The 19,139-nt window shown below is 36.1% G+C and overlaps 1 protein-coding gene across 1 annotated transcript in view; it reads left to right on the top strand.

Moving 5' to 3' along the window:
• The window catches only part of KLHL4 (kelch like family member 4), a 71,676-nt gene that overhangs the window by 31,118 nt on the left and 21,419 nt on the right, over positions 1-19,139 (top strand). The window contains exons 2-4 of the mRNA XM_004714146.3: positions 7,215-7,382; positions 8,319-8,455; positions 13,604-13,800. Coding sequence (XP_004714203.1) covers positions 7,215-7,382; positions 8,319-8,455; positions 13,604-13,800 — 502 coding nt within the window. The remainder of the gene's footprint in view (positions 1-7,214; positions 7,383-8,318; positions 8,456-13,603; positions 13,801-19,139) is intronic.

Raw genomic sequence — 19,139 nt, 5'->3', positions numbered from 1 at the left:
GTTTTGATGGTAAAAATGAAGCTAGAGATTACATGATAGATTTTTGTAAGGACAGAAAATTTTTTTTGCTATGCAGATAACTGTTTTCTTTTTAATTATTTATTTACCCCACTCTTTTCTCCTCCCCTACTGCCTCCTCTTTCTCCACCTGCCAGCCTCCACATAACCTTCAAAGTTTGCTCCTTTTAATGTGAAAATCATTTTCCTTTTTATAATAAAGGTCTCATAAATATAGACTTCCAAGGCTATATTAAATAAGAGTGGTGATAAAGGGAAACCCTGTCTGATTACTCATATGGAGAGGGAATTCTTTCACTTGCTCTCATTTGGGTGTAATGCTTGCTGTTGGTTTTGCATGTAGGGCCTTTATTATATTGAAGGTTTTCCCTTCTATTCCTTTTTTATTGAGTGTAAAAAAAAACAGTGTTGTGTAAAGCCAAGGGTCTTTACCAATTTGTACAATTATAAGTTACTTTTTTATTATCAAATTTGGTAGAATATAATCTCCCATAGTTGTTGTTTTCAGGTGCCATCAAATCAATTCCAACTCACAGCAACCATATGTACAAGAAAATGAAACATTGCTTGGTCCTGTGCCATCCTCAGAATTGTCCTACTGTTTGAGCCCAATGTCATAGCCACTGTGTCAATCCATCTTGTCTAGGGCTTTCCTTTTTTCCGCTGCCTCTCTACCTTAGTAGGAATGATGTTCTTATCCAAGATTTAGTCTCTTCTGACAACATGTCAAAAGTACATGGGACAAGCCTCACTGTCTTTGCCACCAAGAGCATTAACTATAATTCTTTGAAGACAGATTTGTTGGCTTTTTTGACAGTCCTTGGCACCATCACTATTCTTCACCAGTGCCATAAGTCAAACACATCACCTCTTCGTCAGAAGACCATATTTGTGGTAGTCACATAATCTGTTGTCAGTTTGGACTTAAGGGTGAAGGGGTAGAGTTTAGCCTGTCAATCAGGTCACAGCTTGATAACCTTATTTGGAGCTCCAAAGGGGTTAAACAGTTAACTGGAGACAGGACACAAGCTCACTCCCTGGAAGATACTGCAGCTGACAGGACACATGGAGCTATGCTAGTGCCCTGAGCTGGAGGAGCCACGTTGAGACCTCTGCTGAGATGCTTATAACACCACTGGATCCGACTTCCAACCTACTGGCTTGTGATCGTCCTGCATTCGGCATCATTGCATGTGTTTCATGAGTCTGAAGATGACTTTATAGATTGATATCAGACATGTGGAATAATATTGGACTTATGGACTTGATCTGGACTGGACTCGGATGTTTTCTTAATGTACAATTACTCTTTATATAAAGCTCTTTCTTATACACATATGAGTGTCCATGAATTTTTTTCTGTAGTCTACCCGGACTAACACACTTTTAAATGTACAACTTCACATGCATATGAGTCAAATGGCTTGGATCACACACGCCTTAGTCCTCAAAGACTCTAAAGATTTTTTTATAGGATATTTACCCAATGCAATTTATCTTTGGATCTATTGACTGCTGCTTCCATGAAAATTGATTGTGGATCCAAACAAGACAAAATACTTGACAACTTAAATATTTTCGCCATTTATCATGATATTACCTATTTGTCTATCTGTGAGGATTTTGGTTTTCTTTACATTGAGTTGTAATCCATACTTAAGGCTGTAGCCCTTGATCTTCACCAGCAGGTACTTCAAGTCACATTCAGTTTCAGTAAACAAGGTTGTGTTATATTTATATTGCAGATGGTTAATAACCTTTCCTCTAATTTTGATTTCACATTCGTTTAAATATAGTCCAGCTTCTCGGTTTATTTGCTTGACATACAGATTGAATAACTATGGTGAGATGATACAACACTGACACACACCTCTCCTGATTTTAAACCACACAGTATTCCCTTGTGTTCTCATAACTGCCTCAGGATCCATGTACAGATTCTGCATGAGCACATAAGGTGTTCTGGAATTCCCATTCTTCTCAAGGCTATCCATTGTTTTTATAATCCACACAGTCAAATGCTTCTACTTAGTGAAGACAAAACAAGTAAACCTCTTTCTGGTATTCTTTGTGTTCAACCTGATCTCTGCAGTGATCTCCCTTGCTCTATCTATATAGTCTTTTTAATCCAGCCTGAATCTCTAGCAACTCCCTGCCAATACACTACAGCAACTGTTGTTGGGTGGTATTCAGAAAAATATTATGTGTGTGTATTATCAATGATATTGTTCTGTAATTTGAGCATTCTTTTGGGTCACCTTTCTTTGGAATTGGTAAACATAATGAATCTCTTATAGTCATTTGGCCAAGTAGCTGTCTTCCAAATTTCCTGCCATAGATGAGTGCTTCATCTGCTCTTTGAAATATTTCCATTGATATTGTATGAATTCCTGAAAAGTTGTTTTTGACTAATACTTTAGCTGCAGATTTAATATCTTCTTTTAGTATCATTTGTTCTTGCTCATATACTACCTCCTGAAATGGTGGAATGTTCACTAGTTATCTTTGGTCCAGTGACATTGTGTACTTGTTCCATCTACTTGATGAAACAGTGATGATGACTTCTTTGGTCAATATTTTGTTCATAGAAGATTCCAATATTGTAACTCATGGCTTAAATTCTCTTGTTAGTTATTTCAGTTTCAGATGTGCTGTTTGATACTCACTTTTTGTTTTTCTAATGTTTATCTTTGCATATTTCATCTTAATATTTTCATTTGTCTTCTTTAACCCTCCTTTGAAATTTTCTGTTCAGATCTTTGACTTCATAATTTATTCCATTTGTCTTATCTGCTCGATGATTAAGATCAAGTTTCAGAGTCACTTCTGACATCCACTTTGATTTTTTTTCTCTCTTGCCTGTCTTTTTTTGTTTTTTAATCATTTTATTAGGGGCTCATACAACTCTTATCACAATCCATACAAACATTAATTGGGTAAAGCGCCTTTGCGCATTCTCAAAACATTTGCTCTCCACCTAAGTCCCTGGCATCAGCTCCTCATTTTTCCCCTCCCTCCCCACTCCCCTCTCCCTCATGAACCCTTGATAATTTATACATTGTTATTTTGTCATATCTTGCCCTGTCCGTTGTCTCCCATCACCCACTTTTCTGTTGTCCATTCCACAGGGAGGATGCCACATGTAATCGGGTCCCCCTTTCCCACCCACCCTCCCTATAGCTTCCCAGTATCGCCACTCACACCACTGGTCCTGAAGGGATCATCCACCCTGGATTCCCTGTGTTTCTAGTTCCTATTTGTACCAGTGTACATCCTCTCGTCTAACCAGACTTGCAAGGTAGAATTCAGATCATGATAGTGGGGGAGGAAGAAGCATTTAGGAACTACAAGAAGGTTGTATGTTTCATCGTTGCTACATTGCACCCCGACTGGCTCATCTCCTCTCTAAGGGGATGTCCAGTGGCCTACAAATGGGCTTTGGGTCTGCACTCCGCACTCCCCCCCTCATTCACTATGATAAGAATCTTTCTTCTGATGATGCCTGATACCTGATCCCTTCGACACCTTGTGATCGTACAGGCTGGTGTGCTTCTTCCATGTGGGCTTTGTTGCTTCTGAGCTAGATGGCCGCTTGTTTACCTTCAAGCCTTTAAGAACCCAGACGCCTTGCCTGTCTTTTTAATGACCGTTTTCTTGATCCCTGAAGGCCTATACAGCTCATCAGGTCTTTCATTATTCATATTCAGCATATCAATCCTATTCTTGAGATATTCTTGAGATTCAGGTTGGATATACTCAGGTTGTAGTTTTCCTCTAGTGGACATGGATATTAGACTTTCTTTGTTCTTTGCTTGTTCTCTTAGATTGGAACTCAGATATTTGCCTTTAAACTTACTAGTTCGGGTTTACATCTATTCAATTCCAGTTCTCTGTTCTTTTAGAGTGTTATGTAATTCTGTTATTTAGTGTTCGACTTCTGGGTTTCTGTTTGGAGTATTTCTTGCAAGCTTGTAGTGAGATATTTAGATTTTCTATTCTTCCACTTGTTTTCTTTCAGACTCTTCCTTCATCTGTTGTATGCGTGCAGTCATTCTTCTGAATTATTTTTCTGTTAATTTCATAGCCTGTTCAATTTCAGGAATTTCCTTTAGGTCTGAATGTTCACTCATTTGTATGTGTGTGTATGCATCAATACTTTCTGATTTTTTCCTTGATATTTTGGTATAGGTTCTTGGTGTGGTAGAGAGGTTGGGTCGTGTAGGGATTGTTAACTTTCTAGAGTGGTGTAGTAGAGAACTAATAGGCTCTTCAGAACTGGTAGTAGGGAAGATGGATAGAGTAAAAATAGCGGAAAGATAAAAAGAATGGAAGGAAAAGTAATAGAGGAAAGAGAAAAATATCAAGTAGTGCTAATCCTTAAATTGTATTCTAAAAAAAGAAAGAAAAGAAATCTTTATTTTGAAAGGACAAAAGAAAGGGTAATACTAATAAGAAATAATTATAAGAGTATTACAAGCTTTTGTTTTGAAGAAAAGGAAAGGGAAGGATTAAGAGAAAAAGAGAAGGAAAAAATAAGAGCTGTTGGTTTGTGTTTGGGATCTAAACTCTGAACAGGAGCATTGCAGCTGGTGTGAGCAAGAGAAAGGCGTGTTTCCAGGAGAAGGTTGGTAAGCCTAGGTGGGTTGAGAACCTATGCTGGAAGCACAAAAGTTCAGGAGCAGTTCAGCAGTTAAAGCCAGTGCCTATGGGCAAGTAAGCGCACTTGGTTTGACTGGAATAACTTTAGGTTTTACAGTGGCCTGCAAGTGTGGGAGAGATGACTGGGGTAGTAGTATATGGAAAACCTTCTCAGAGTGTCCTGAGGCTGAGTGGATGTGGAGGGGGTGGGACTCATGCTTTTCAAGAGTTAGGGCTCTCTGAGAAGGGTCACGGAGAAGGTAACAGATGCATATACCATTTGCCGGGATGCACCAATGAAGAAGGGCAAGGGTTGAGTAGTTCCATGGGGCAAGATGTTTCTCTGAATGGCCTGAGGTTGACTTGGGTGGTCTAAATGAGATGCTGCCTGGGATATGGGAGTACTACTAACTTGAGGATTGTACAAGTGGTGGAAAAATATGGTTAATTTTTTAAAGTTGTACTGATTAAATATATTACAAGATTTTGTTTCAAAGAAAGGGAATAATTTCACTCTACTTATTAAACAAATAATTCTAAAAGCTGAGCTATATGAATAAGAATGTGGCAACAGGGTTGGAAGAAGGCTTATCATTAACAACCTTCAATATGTAGATGGCACAACTGTGCTTGCTGAAAGGGAGTAGGACGTGAAATACTTGTTGATGAAGATCAAAGATTGCAGTTATCAGTTTGGATTATAGCTCAGTGTAAAGAGAACCAAAATCCTCAAATGTGGACTGAAAGCTAATATCATGATAAATAAGAAAAGTTTTAACTTTTCAGGGTTTTAATTTTGTTTGCAATCACAATCAATTCTCACCGAAGCAGCGATGAAGAGATAAATATATTTCATTGAACAAATATGCTGCACTAGACCCCTGTAAAATATCTAAAAACAAAGATTATTACTTTGAGGACTAAGGTACTCCTGACCTAAGCCATGGCTATTTTAAATCACCTCATATGCAAGTGAATATTGGACATAGAATAAGGAAGACAGAAGAATTGATGCATTTGAATTGTTATTGACAAATAATATTGAAAATGCAATGGACTGCCAGAAGAACAAACAAATCTATCTTAGAATCAATAATCAGAATATTCCTTAGAAGAGAGATAGCTGTGGGAAGCAGTGAATGGGAAGAGAGTGTATATGGATGAATCCTTTATTTTCATCTATTAAGAAGCCTGGCAGGCAGGGTTTCTGGGGTGGGGTGATGTATTCACCCTTGTGAGTTGGAGGTGAGTCCCAATCATTCTCATAATTATTATTGTTCCCCACTATATCCTCCCATAATAGTGCTACCTCAGAAGTTACCTCTTACAAGCACATGGATGATTGCTATGTAGCTGGGAGCTTTTAACTATAGAACCAACATGTGCTATTGCTCTCTAGGCTCTGAAGAGAGCTCCCCCACCTTACCTGCCCTGGGCACTGGTATTAGTTCACTCTCCCAATATACTCAGGGGTTCTAATAATTTTGATTGTTGTTTGGCTTTCTTCCTCTTTCCGTTTTCTTTCTTTCTTTTTTCTTTTCTCTTTCAGCCTATCTGTTCGGTTTTTTTTCCCCTTTTTCATCTTTTTTAAAATTTTGTATGTCAGCGGCTCTATTGTTTGTTGGCTTGTCAGTGCTGCAGCCATCGTCGCCAGGTTCTTATGAGCCACTTTGGCGCTGTGCTGTCAAAGCCAATCCCAATTTTATTCACCATTGTTATGTCTGCACACCCACCTAGATAAGAGAAATTGGACAAAAAAAAACAAAAATATGAGAAGAAAATAAAGGGACCGATGGCCCTGGAGGGACATGGGAGTGTGGGAGGTAGGGGAAGGGAGGAGGGTTGGCCAACCTAGGGACAAGGGAACAACAAATGGTTCAAAACCAATGGCAGGGAGGGGATGGGAGGACTGGAAAAAAATAATTTTAAGCACCTATGTGCTTGAGTTGTTATGTAATTTCACCACTTTTAATGTTGAAAATTATATGTACTTTCATTATTGTACATTGAACAACCATCATATTTACCTCAATATTAAAAAGTAAGAGTCAGAAATATGTGTAACTTCTCGAGAGGATCTATATATGAAGGAATTAAAACTATTAAGAACTTCTCAGGCTTGAGATTTTTCAAGAAATCTTTCTGATATGAAGTGAATACACATAGGGAAATCCAAGACAGTCCAACTCAAAAGTGTTTTGAATCAGATCTAAGAATTTCATACCTAAGAAAAGAATTGTAATACTCATAGGAATCCCAGAGTATAGTATTTTAAACGTTATGTTTTTGCATACATCGCTTGCAAATGTATCATAAATAGGCATGCTTCCATTCCATGTAAATAATAACCATGGCACTTCATATTAATAGGCTTGGAAGTAATCATCGTGAGATATTTATTATCGGAGGGCAAATTTTAATTCTGCTTTAATCCAACATATTCCCTTTAAAAGTTGATGTGCCTAAATTTCCATGGGGCATTTGCATATTCACTAGGACAAATAGTTTCCTTTTTACCATTTTGATAAACCCTTTTCTTGCTCTTAATGCCCTATTAGATTAAATGCACAAAATCTTGAACAAATGGATGCCAGCGTAACCGAGGAGAATTTCCAGGCTGCAAACCATGCAGAACATGCTCTTCTTAAAATGGAGAACTATTTGAAAGAGAAACAACTGTGTGACGTGCTACTCATTGCTGGACACCTCCGCATACCAGCCCATCGGTAAGTGTCCTCTTGAAATCAGAATACTTGATGAGTATAACAAGTATATTTGAGAATCAGTGTGTGGTAGTCACCTAATCTGGCGTAAATTTAAGGATTAAGAGTGTAGGGGTGGAGTCTAGGCTGTCAAGCTGGAGATAGCCAATGAGACTTCTGTGGGCAAGTCCTTCTCCTGAGAATTCTGGGAAATCTGTTACTTCCTCCTTGGAGGCAGAAGACACCTATCTCTCTCGGTTCTCTCCCTTGAAGACTCTCTACTAACAAGGCATCCCTGAGGAGATGCCACATGGACCTACCCTGAGGCAGCCTTGAGAACTGGAATGGCCATGAGGAGACCCCTGCCAGTGCTGAGATGCTTCTACCACCAAAGACTTTCTACCCACTGGCCTGTGATCTTCTATATTTGGCATCATTGCATGTGTTTTGGGAGCCTGAGGAAGACTTTATACATTGTTGTCAGACGAATGGGCTTATGACCTTGGATTGGACTAGGTTGGGAGGTTCTAGTCCACCCAGACTAACACACAGTGTTTTATTCACTTATTTTATTAATAATAGTATTAATTAGTATATGAATTACAATTGGAAAATTTGGCAGGATATTTTTATCTTCCTATATTAGAATGAAGTATTGCATTGGGAAAATCTGTTGAACAAAGTGTTAGAGTGTTAGCATGTATGATCTTATTCTATGTTCAATATTTAGAAGACCCAAATTTGTAGAGTTTAATGAAGAAAAGACAGATAACATTGGGAAAACTCTCTAGAAGAAAGTTTACTAAATCGATCTTTCTAATTTCACGATACTTCATTAAATTGTGAAAGTTTTATGAAGAAAACAGACTCACTGGTAGTACAAGCTTGCTGAATGAATTCCATTCTTTTCAATGAGATTATGAATTCAGTTACATTCCTCTGAAACGTGTCTGTTTCCAGGTTGGTTCTCAGTTCAGTGTCTGATTATTTTGCTGCCATGTTTACTAACGATGTCCTTGAAGCCAAACAAAAAGAGATCAAGATTGAAGGAGTGGATCCATATGCACTTAATTCATTGGTGCAGTATGCTTACACAGGTAGGTTGGGCATGCATTAACTCATTCAAACCTCATAATAATCCTATATTATATAACTGATGTGGTTATTTTCACTTTCTAGATGAAAGATAGTTAAGTTCAATAACTTTGTTAAGGTGGGAAGATGTAGAATCAGGAATTAAACCCAATAATGTAAAAAAGAAATAGATAAGTAATGTACTATAAAATGATTTTGACCATGAGGGAAGAGAGCTATTTTAACAAAAAGTTATATGAATATGCTTCTCTGAAATGATGTGGGCACATTCTTGTTTGTTAAAAAGAAAAAAAAGAAAAGCAAGAGAAGTAGAAATGAGGTCTTCAATGTCTGCATAAGAAACTTATAGTACCTTCAATATCTTTTGTATTTAATAACAAACTAAGATTTACTCAAACTATAAAAGAAACCACTTGTCTATCAGTTTGTCGTACTGTGGTGGTTTACATGTTGTGGTGGTGTTATCAATTATGTCATCAGTATTTCAAATACCAGCAGAGTAATCAAGTTTCAAAAATAAGAATTATAAAGGATTAGGTTGCCCACTTCTGAGAAATTAGCAACTGAAAATGTTATGAATATCAGCAGAACATGATCAAATGCTGATAACCTCTTGAATAGCAGTAGAACACTCAGATATAATGCCATAAGATGAGCCTCTCAAGTTAGAAGGCACTCAAAATATGACCAAAGAAGATCTGCCTTTGTGAAATAGTATAGACCATAATGTGTGGATAGAGTACAACTTTCAGGAATTTCAAATGCTGATAGAGCAAGACATAAAATGAGAAGAAACTGCTGCAAACACTTATTAATAACCAGAACTTGGAATATACAAAATATAAACTGAATAAAACCATACATTTTCAAAGATTAAATTGAATGCATAAAATTGATATTCTAGGCATTACTGAGTTATAATGGATTGTTATTGGACATTTTGAGGCAGACAGTCACATAATTTACTATGCCAGAAATGACAAATTCAAGAGGAGCGTTGGCGCACTTATTATCCAAAATGACAATACAATGTATATCTTGAAGTACAATGCTATTTGTGATGGGAGACTACATATATATACCTGAAATTCAGTTAATACAGTTATTCAAATGTATGAACCCACCACTAAAGCTAGTGATGAAGAATTTTAAGAATTATACCAAATTTTCAGTTAGAAATGGATCAAACATACATTCAAAATGCATTGATAATGATTGGCAATTGGAACACAAAAGTTGAAAATAAGAAGGAACAGTAGTTGGAAAATAGGGCCTTGGTGAGAAAAATAAAGCTAGTGATAACACGATAGAATTTTGCAAGAACAACGACTTTGTTGCAAATACCTTCATTTCAACAACATGAATGTGAACAATACACATAAACTTCTCCAGATGGACTGCACAGAAAACTCATTAACTACATCTGTAGGAAGAGACCATGGTGAAGCTCAATAGCAGCAACCAAAAGAATCCAGGGATGATTGTGGAACAGACTATCAATAGCTCATATATGTAAGTTGAAGAAAAATAAAACAAGTCCACTATAGCCTTGTGCTGGCTGATGATACTGAGCTTCTCTATTATCTCTTTCCTCAGGTGGAGTTGTTTTGATTCCTGTGTTTCCCTTCCATGGAGGTCCATATGTATAGTCACCATTTATATTTTTGGAAAATGTATTTGCAATGAATAAGTCATTAGTCTTGCAAAATTCTATTATGCGATCTCCAGCATTGTTTCTGTCAAGAAGTCCATATTTTTAAGCTATTGATCCATTTTCATGTTTCCTGATCACATTCCAATAACTAGTAATTGTCAATGAATCTTAATTTCCTTTTTTGATAAATTTCAGAGTGCAAATTTGAGGGAAAAAACCTTTCATATTTTCATCTTCTGCATTAGTGTTGGTACACAAAATTGAATAGTATGTGAATTAATTTGTATTACTTACAGATGTATGAATTTTATCCTGTCACAGCATTGAACTTTAGGAGAAATCTTGAGGTGTTCTTTTTGATGATAAATGCAATGCCATTTCATCTCAAATTGTAGACCACATGATTATCTACTTTAAAATGGCCAATCTCAGTCCATTTCAGCTTACTAATGCCTAGGAAATGTATTGCATTTCATTTTTTGACAACTTCAGATTTTTCGCTAGATTCATGTTTCATACATTCCCCCCATTCTTTTTTAGCTGTTTCTTCTCACTTTGAGTCATGTGTCATCATCAAATAAGGAAAGCTTTGCTCCATCTGCATCATTCAGATTGACTCTTTGGAGGATGTGGCTCTTCCTCAGTTATATTTTGAGTGCCTGTCACCTAAACGACTCATTTCCCAATACTATGGGACACAGTGGTGCAAAAAAGGGCCCAGGCATAGGAACGATTGGGAGCATGGTACAGGACTGAGTAGTGCTTCATTCTGTTGTGTATGGGGTCACTATGGGTCAGAACTTGGTACCTAACAACATGTTAAACAGTGTTCTGCTGCAATTAGTAAGGTTTTTAATGACCAGGTTTTTTGGTTGGTGATTTTAAGTTGATATGTAGGTTTTCTTCCTAGTCTTACCTTAACCTGGAAACTCCTCTGAAACTTGTTCATCATGTTTGACCCAATTACTATTTGAAATAATGCTGACATAGCTTCATTCATCATAGCAACAGGCAAGTCACCATAGTTTGACAAACTGATAGATGCATGGTGATCTTAAATTAGAAATGTTCAACCTACTTCCTTATATCATAAGTCATAATAAAACTTTCCTAAATATTCCATAAAACTTTCTTTTATATTTTAAAAAACTTCCATGGATTTTATTCTCTTTACATAATGCATTTCAATCTAGACCTTTAAGTAATCTTTTTGTTCCCAATGAACCTCTTTTACTAATCACATGTATACCAAGATAACTTGGTCAAATGTCTAGTTTTTTTCCTCTTTAATGAGGTAAAGCCACAGTTGGTTTCAAGCAGCTTTAAAAAAGTATTTTCATAATTTAATACACTATATTATGATGTTTTGTGTGTATCCTAAGATCTATAATTGAAGTGTTATTATTAATGACTATTCTTCTATTACTAGGCCAAATTTCAGTGTCTTAAGTAGGTGAGTGTTTAGATCTGAATCTGTGAATAGTTCATACTTCTGTGGGTTTTATGCGGTATGGACAAGAATCTTCCTACACAAGGACCAGAAACAACGGACATGTCTGATGTTGGATTGGTTTGACTCTTTACAATAAATTTTACGGGTTGAAATATATATAGAACATATCACAGTATGTATTACTACTTTCTGTATGATTATACAACCATCTAGGATCTTATTAGTTATTTTACAACTCAGGAATGTGAATAATTCTCATAAGCAATGTGAAATGTCATATGTAATATTGTGTAAATAATAAAAGCAAAACTATCTTATAGAAATCACTTTATCTAGATAAAATAACTGCTCTAAAATAACACCGCTAGGAAATAGAGGAAAGAACTATGAGGCAAAAGACATTTATAGAGGTATAAATAAATGCATGCACATATGTAAATATATTAATATATAATGATAGGGATATAGATCTTTGTACATATGAACATTGAGCCGCTACTCAAGTACTCCCTCAATGCAAGAAAACTTTGTTCTAATAACCTGGCATTCTGTGATGCTCACCTTCCTGACACAATCATTGAAGACAAAATGGGTGCAGAAACAAATATGCTGAAGAAAGCTGATGGTGTCTGGCTATTAAAAGATATATTATCTGGGGCTTTAAGGGCTTGAAGTTAAACAACCGGCCATCTAGCTGGGAAGCAGTAAAGGCCACGTGGAAGAAGCACACTAGCTGTGTGATCACGAGGTGCTGATGGGATTAGGTATCAGGCATCAGAAGACCCAAAACAAACAACCCACATATATGTGAATGAGGGGGGTCAGAGTGAAAACCCAAAGCCTATCGAAGATGATTGGACATCCCCTAACAGAAGGGTCACAAGGAAGGGACAAATCAGCAAGGATACACTATAGCACCAAAGAGACACACAGTATTCCTCTCTAGTTCTTTAATGTCCTCCCCCACTATCATGACCCCAGTTTTACTTTACAAATCTGGCTATACACTGGTACATGTAAGAGCTCTTGACACATGGAATCCAGGACAGATAAACCCCTAAGGAACAACAATGGGAGTAGCAATACCACAAGGGTAGAGAGAAGGTTGGGGGAGAAATTGGCAACTGATCACAATGATCAACATATTACACACACACACCCACGAGACAACAACAGAAACCTGGGTGAAGGGAAACAGCATATGGTGGAAGATATGAAAATAATAATAATTTATAATTTATCAAGGGATCATAAGGGGGGAGGGAGGGAAAAAGAGGAGCTGATACCAAGAGCTCAAGTAAAAAGAAAATGATGGCAACATATGTACAAATGTGATTGATACAATTAATGTATGGATTGTTTTAAGATCTGTAAGAACCCTCAGTAAAATTATTTATTAAAAAAGAAAGAATAATAATAACAGCAATGCAATTATACTAGTGTAAAATGAACAACTTAAATGAATTCTGGTCCTTTGAAAAAACATTTACAGATTTTTTTTAAACTTTAAAGAGCCTGGTTCTTAACGTGTAATAAAATAATATAAACAATCCTTCATTTGTAGACTCTTGAACACTCTTTCTTCCTTTAGAAGTACCAGAGGTCAATTCCAAGTTTAATAATTTTGCAAAGACATAATACCAGCTAATATATCTAGATGGTAAAATAGACTTATAAGCTCAGTGCTATTCTTATAGCTATTCTTGTAACCCAAGATGTTTAGTGCCTCTCAAATCACAGTTTCTTTTGTGATTCTTATATGAGTTATAATGTCGAAAGTTTTTCATATGAGATATGACTGCTGTTGTACCTTAATGTTCGTTGTTTATTTCCTACAGTTTCAAATAATCTAGTTGCTTTTGTAGTGTTTATAGACAGACATCCATATGTAAATCAGTTTTAAAAGGTTTCCTAATAGAAGGTGTTATACTCTGTAAAATCTACTTCTGTTAGAGAAAGAAGTTGAAAAATGCAACTAGTTAGCATATTTGTGTCTTATTTTAGGGAACATATGTTCTTACTTTACTTTTTCAAACCATCTAGGTCACCTGCAATTGAATGAGGAAACTATTGAAAATTTGCTAGCTGCAGCTTGTCTCCTGCAGCTGCCTCCAGTCATTGATGTCTGCAGCAGTTTTCTCATGAAGCAGCTCCATCCTTCAAACTGCTTAGGAATTCGGTTCTTTGGTGATGCCCAGGGCTGCACAGAGCTCCTGAAGGTGGCACATAGATATACAATGGTAAAATAAGTTGCTTTAAATTGCCTTGTAGTAATAGAGTATTAATAGTATTTCTAACTTGCTGAATATTGAATATATGTAAGATTAAGTTGAGAATAAAATATTGCCAAAATAATAGAAACCGTATTGCCAAAAATAATAGAAACCTTTAATAAAAATTGGACTAAAAAGTGAAACTATTGTATCTCAGTACATCCTCCTTCTATGCCTATTTGCTTCTAAAGGCAGTGTTTTATTTCTCTAACCCTTCCTTAAAGGGTTCTTTATTTTACAAGATGTCAACACAACAGTTTGGGTACCCTCAAATGACTCAAATTGTGGTATTTTGGAAGGCTTTTTGAGTTTTGAGGAAAACTTTTTTTTAAAAGTCTGAATGGACAAGATCAGGTCTGTAGGGTAGATGGCATAAACTTTATGCCATAAAGTTTCCCAAAATAACTTTTGTACGACAGGCTTTGCTACCCTTGAGGAATGAGTGGGTGCATTTTTGTTATGTAAAAACATTCCCTGGCACAATTTTTATGGCTTTTTCTCATCAACGCAGTTTCCTATTTTCTCAAAACATTCATAATAATACCCCATGATCATCTGTGTTGTTCAAAAGAATATACCAATATTGTCCATTGGGAATCTCAAAATACAGCCACTATAACTTCTGAGATGAACTCTCTGCCTTGAATTCAACTGGCCCAGCACTTCCCCTCTGAAACATGTTTTGATTGGGAAGGAACCCTGTTGAGACTAGAACTTATATGTAGCTATCCACTAATTGCAGAGACTTACTTAAACATATTTCGTTTGGAGTAAACACACACACAAGTGAACTTGTAACCTAATAAGCAACACTTTCTGACTTACCCTCATATTTGACAAATATTTAGAGTTAACATATATGCAATAAATATACAGATAGCAAATATACAATTAATAGCTATAGAGAAAAAATATAGTCTATCTATATATATCTAATAAATATAGCCTATCAATATATAAAAGGCCCTGGTGCTGTTGTTGGGCAAGCATTAGATTGCTTATTGCAAAGTTGACAATTCCAACTCATTAGCTACTGAGTGGTAGAAAGATGAAGCAATTTGCCTTTAAAGTTTTACAATCTAGGGAACCCTATGTAGGGTATCTATGAGTCAAAATTAATTTGATGGCACTGGGTTTGTTTTGTTTTTATATAAATATAAATAAATATATTTAAGGTGTATTCTACATAAATATATATGTATACATATATGGGGTAAGGACTAAATAGCTACTAGGTTTCCAATTCATGCACACATGGATTTATTCCAAACAAAACATGTTTAAACATGTAATTCTGAAAGTTTCTCTCAGTAATTACTCACCTTATTCTCACTAAGGTTCCTTAAGAAATAAGGATACTGTTTTGCTATGGGGGGGAAAATGATTTTGAGATCATGGTTTAGATCAAATTTTTAGCAAAGTTCAAATGGACAGCTTCTCAAAACATTGAAGTTTTGCAACCATAGTTTTAATTTTTTTAATGTTAGCAGTTTTATTCACATAGAATACACATATCATGCAATTCAATGGTTAAATTATATTATAGATTAAACTTTTTAAGAAAGGTTGGTAAGACTTCAAAGATCATCACAACTGCGCACCTGCTTATTGTTGGAGGGTTTTAAATGCTGCTTATGAAAATATTGTTGGAAAACCTTACTACATCCACCCTATAGCCTTAATCTTGACCCTTCAGGCTTCTTAAGTTTTTTCCCAAAACTCAGATAACATTTCAAAGTAATAAGACTTGAGTTGCTTCAGGATACCAAAACTGCTCTTTTGTCATGGTTCAAATTAAAGAAAATAGACTTTTGTGGAACAGGCTTGCAAGAAACAAACTCACTGCCACACAGTAATTTCTGACTCATAGTGACCCTGAATGGCATGATAGAACTGTGGGTTTCTAAGACTATAAATCTTTATGGGAATAAGCCTCATCTTTATCCCATGGAGCAGCTGGAGAATTTGAACTGCTAACTTTACCCTTAGCAACCCAGGACTCTGCCATCAGGACTCTTTGAGGTAAAGCTTTAAGAGAGAGAAACTCTGCCTTTCGAAGGGTGGAGAGACCTACAGGGAGGATTATGTCAATAAATAATAGCTTCACATTTTGATATTTTTAAAATAATAGTTTGTATGATTTAGTAGCAATAATTTTTCTACTTACCGTCACTTACACATTATGTGTTAAGTATATACGTTTATATAAAATTATGTTCATATATACTTTTAAAGTTAAGAATACATGTGCCGTGAATATGTTTTTTATTTAAATATATGTATATATCATATATGGGGGCATGACATTAGGATAAGATGAATAAGCAATATAAACTTATATAACCTAATAAATGACTTGCATATACTTTGGATACTAATGTGTTTATACTTGATTTCTACTGAAGTTTCTCATTTTTGGCATTAATATGTTTAATTACATCTGAAATCCTATATTTATAGCTACAGAAAATGAAAATTTTTGTCAAAAATTAAATTGTAAAATTTATATTTCAATTTGAATTCATATTAAAATATTAATTCCATGATTTTTGAATTGTTAACACTTCAATTTGCAAAATTGTACTAATTATGATTCCTAAGAGTAGTGAAGTATTATTCATTAAAAAACAATAAATTATTAATATATTGATGTTAACTTGAAGAGCTTAAGAACTACCAAAATGATTAAAGGGATTAAATATTAATAAGTATATTCAAGTAGTAATACAATGACAGTTTAAGCTTTAATTGACACTTATTAAAACTTAACTTAATTTCATAGTTATTGTTGGCATAGTGGTTACGAGTTGGGCTGCTAACCATAAGGTCCACAGTTCTAAACCACCAGTTGCTCTATGGGAAAAAGACAGGGCTTTCTACTCCCTTAAGGAGTTACACTCCCAGATTCAGAGGGGCAGTTCTACCATGTCCTATAGGGTGTCTAAGCTTGGTTGGTTTTAAAAGATACTGAGTGGGTATTGACTCCTAATAACTTTGTGCAACAGATGGAAACACTGCCCAATCCTGTACTAACTTCACAATTGTCATTATGATTAAGCCCATTGTTGTAGCCACAGTGTTAATCCATCTCCTTGAAGGACTTCCTCTTTTTTGCTCACCCTACACTTGAACTAAAAAGAACTAGTCCTCATATTCATTCAGTCATTTCAAGAACTATTCATTCATATCATCAAAAACTAATGCTATTGAAGGAAGAAGTCCATGCTATACTGAAGGAATTAGCCAGAATCAGGAATTGACGGAATGCCAATAGAAATGTTTCCATAAACTGATAAAGTGCTGCAAGTATTCACTCCTCCATGCCAGGAAATTTGGCAAGTTGACTAGAAGAGGTCCATATCTGTACCCATTCCAAATAACATGCAAATTGTAGAATGCACAAATTATTTCAACGATAACACATAAAAGCAAAATGTGGTTAAAGAGCATGAAACAACAGTTATAGCAATGCATTTGCAGGGAGCTATCAGAAATTTAAGCCAGATTAAGATGTGGTTCAAAGGATCTCATTGCTGATGTCAGATGAATCTCTTGGCAGAAAGCAGAGAATGCCAGAAAGATATGTTGCTTGTATTTTATTGACTATCCAAAGGCCTGTGTGGACCATAGCAAACTATGGATAGCCTTAAGAAGAAGGGCATTCCAAAACACTTCATAATGCTCACATGGAACCTGTACATGGGTTAAGAGGTGCTTTTGCAGATAGAATAGGAGAATATCACATGGTTTAAAATCAAGAAAAAAGTTCATCAAGGTTCGATCCTCTCACCAGATTTATTCAATCTGTATGCTGAGCAAATAAACCAAGAAACTGGATTATAATGAAGAAAAATGTAGTATCAGGGTTGGAGGAAGGATTTTATTAACAACCTTCAATATGCAAATAACACAACCTTGTTGGCGAAATTGAGCAGGACTTTAAGCACTTGATGAAGATCAAGGAACGCAGCCTTCAGAATGTATTACAAATCAATGCAAAGAAGACAAAGATTCTAACGAGTGGATCAGTAAGTTACATCATGGTAAACGGAGAAAAGATTGAATTTGTCAAGGATCTTGTCTTGCTTGGATCCACAATCAATCAAATGCTCATGGAAACAGAAGATCGAACAACACTTTGCATTGGGTAAATCTGCCATGCAAGACCATTTTAAAGTGTCAAAACACAAGCACGTTACTTTGAGAACTAAGGTGAACCTGATCCAAGCCATGGTATTTTTTACTACCTCATAGGCATGTGAAAGTTGGGCACTGAATAAGGAATACCTAAGAAGAATTGATGCATTTTGAATTTTGGTGCTGGCAAAGAATATTGAAAGTACCATGGACTGCCAAATAAACAACTCTTTCTTAGAAGTACAGCCAGACTACTTCTTAGAGCCAAGGATGGCAAGACTTTATCTCATATCTTTGGGCATGTTATCAGAAGAGATCAGTCCTTAGAAAAGAAAACCATGCTTGATAAAGTAGAAGGGAAGTGAAAACAAGGAAGACACTCAACAAGATGGATTGATACCATGTTTGCAACAATGGCATCAAACACAAGAATCATTGTGAGGATTGCATAGGATCGATGATTTCTCAACTGTTTGACATAGGGTCACTATGGGTAAGAACGGACTGTTGGCACTAACAACAACATAGTTTACCAGACATATTGTCCTTTACCAGGAATCAATGTATTTTTTGTTTTCTGTATATTTAGTTAAAATTTCATACTGAAATCTTTTCTCTTCATCAAAAAGTAACCAAGCCTTCTGAGTTAGTTAGTTTATTGTGCCAACCTGGCCGATAAACACATGTAGGGTTAATTGAAGGGCAGAGAGATAAATGGCTTGGTGAGCCTTGCTTTTCTAGTTCCTGGGTCTCTTGCTTTGTGATGGTTGAACCAGGGTACAGCTGTCTTAGCCAGTTCCCTGCTTCAGCTGGCAAGATTCACTTCCTGCAAGAAATCTCTGAGGAGAAGCCACATGAACCTACCCCGATGCAGCCCTGGGTGCTGGAGCAGCTGTGTGGAGACCCCTGCCAGTGCTGAGATGCTTACACATTCACTGATTCGACTTTCCTCCTGAAGTTGGCGTTATAGTGTGTGTTTTGTGAGATGGATGAAGACTTTGTGGATTGGTGTCGGACATATGGGTTAATGGTTTAATGTAGGACTTGTGGGCTTGGGCAGCACTGGGTTGGGATGTTTTCTTGATGTGCATTTAACCTTTATCTAAAACTCTCTCTTATACATGAATTTCTGTGGATTTCTTTCTCTAAAGTACCCAGACTAGCACACC

The sequence above is a fragment of the Echinops telfairi genome, unplaced genomic scaffold, assembly GCF_000313985.2.
Source record: "Echinops telfairi isolate 266 unplaced genomic scaffold, ASM31398v2 ScPeMD7_42;HRSCAF=159, whole genome shotgun sequence".
NCBI lineage: Eukaryota > Metazoa > Chordata > Mammalia > Afrosoricida > Tenrecidae > Echinops > Echinops telfairi.
The sequence above is the reverse complement of the archived record's forward strand: the minus strand, read 5'-3'. Positions and strand labels throughout refer to the sequence as shown.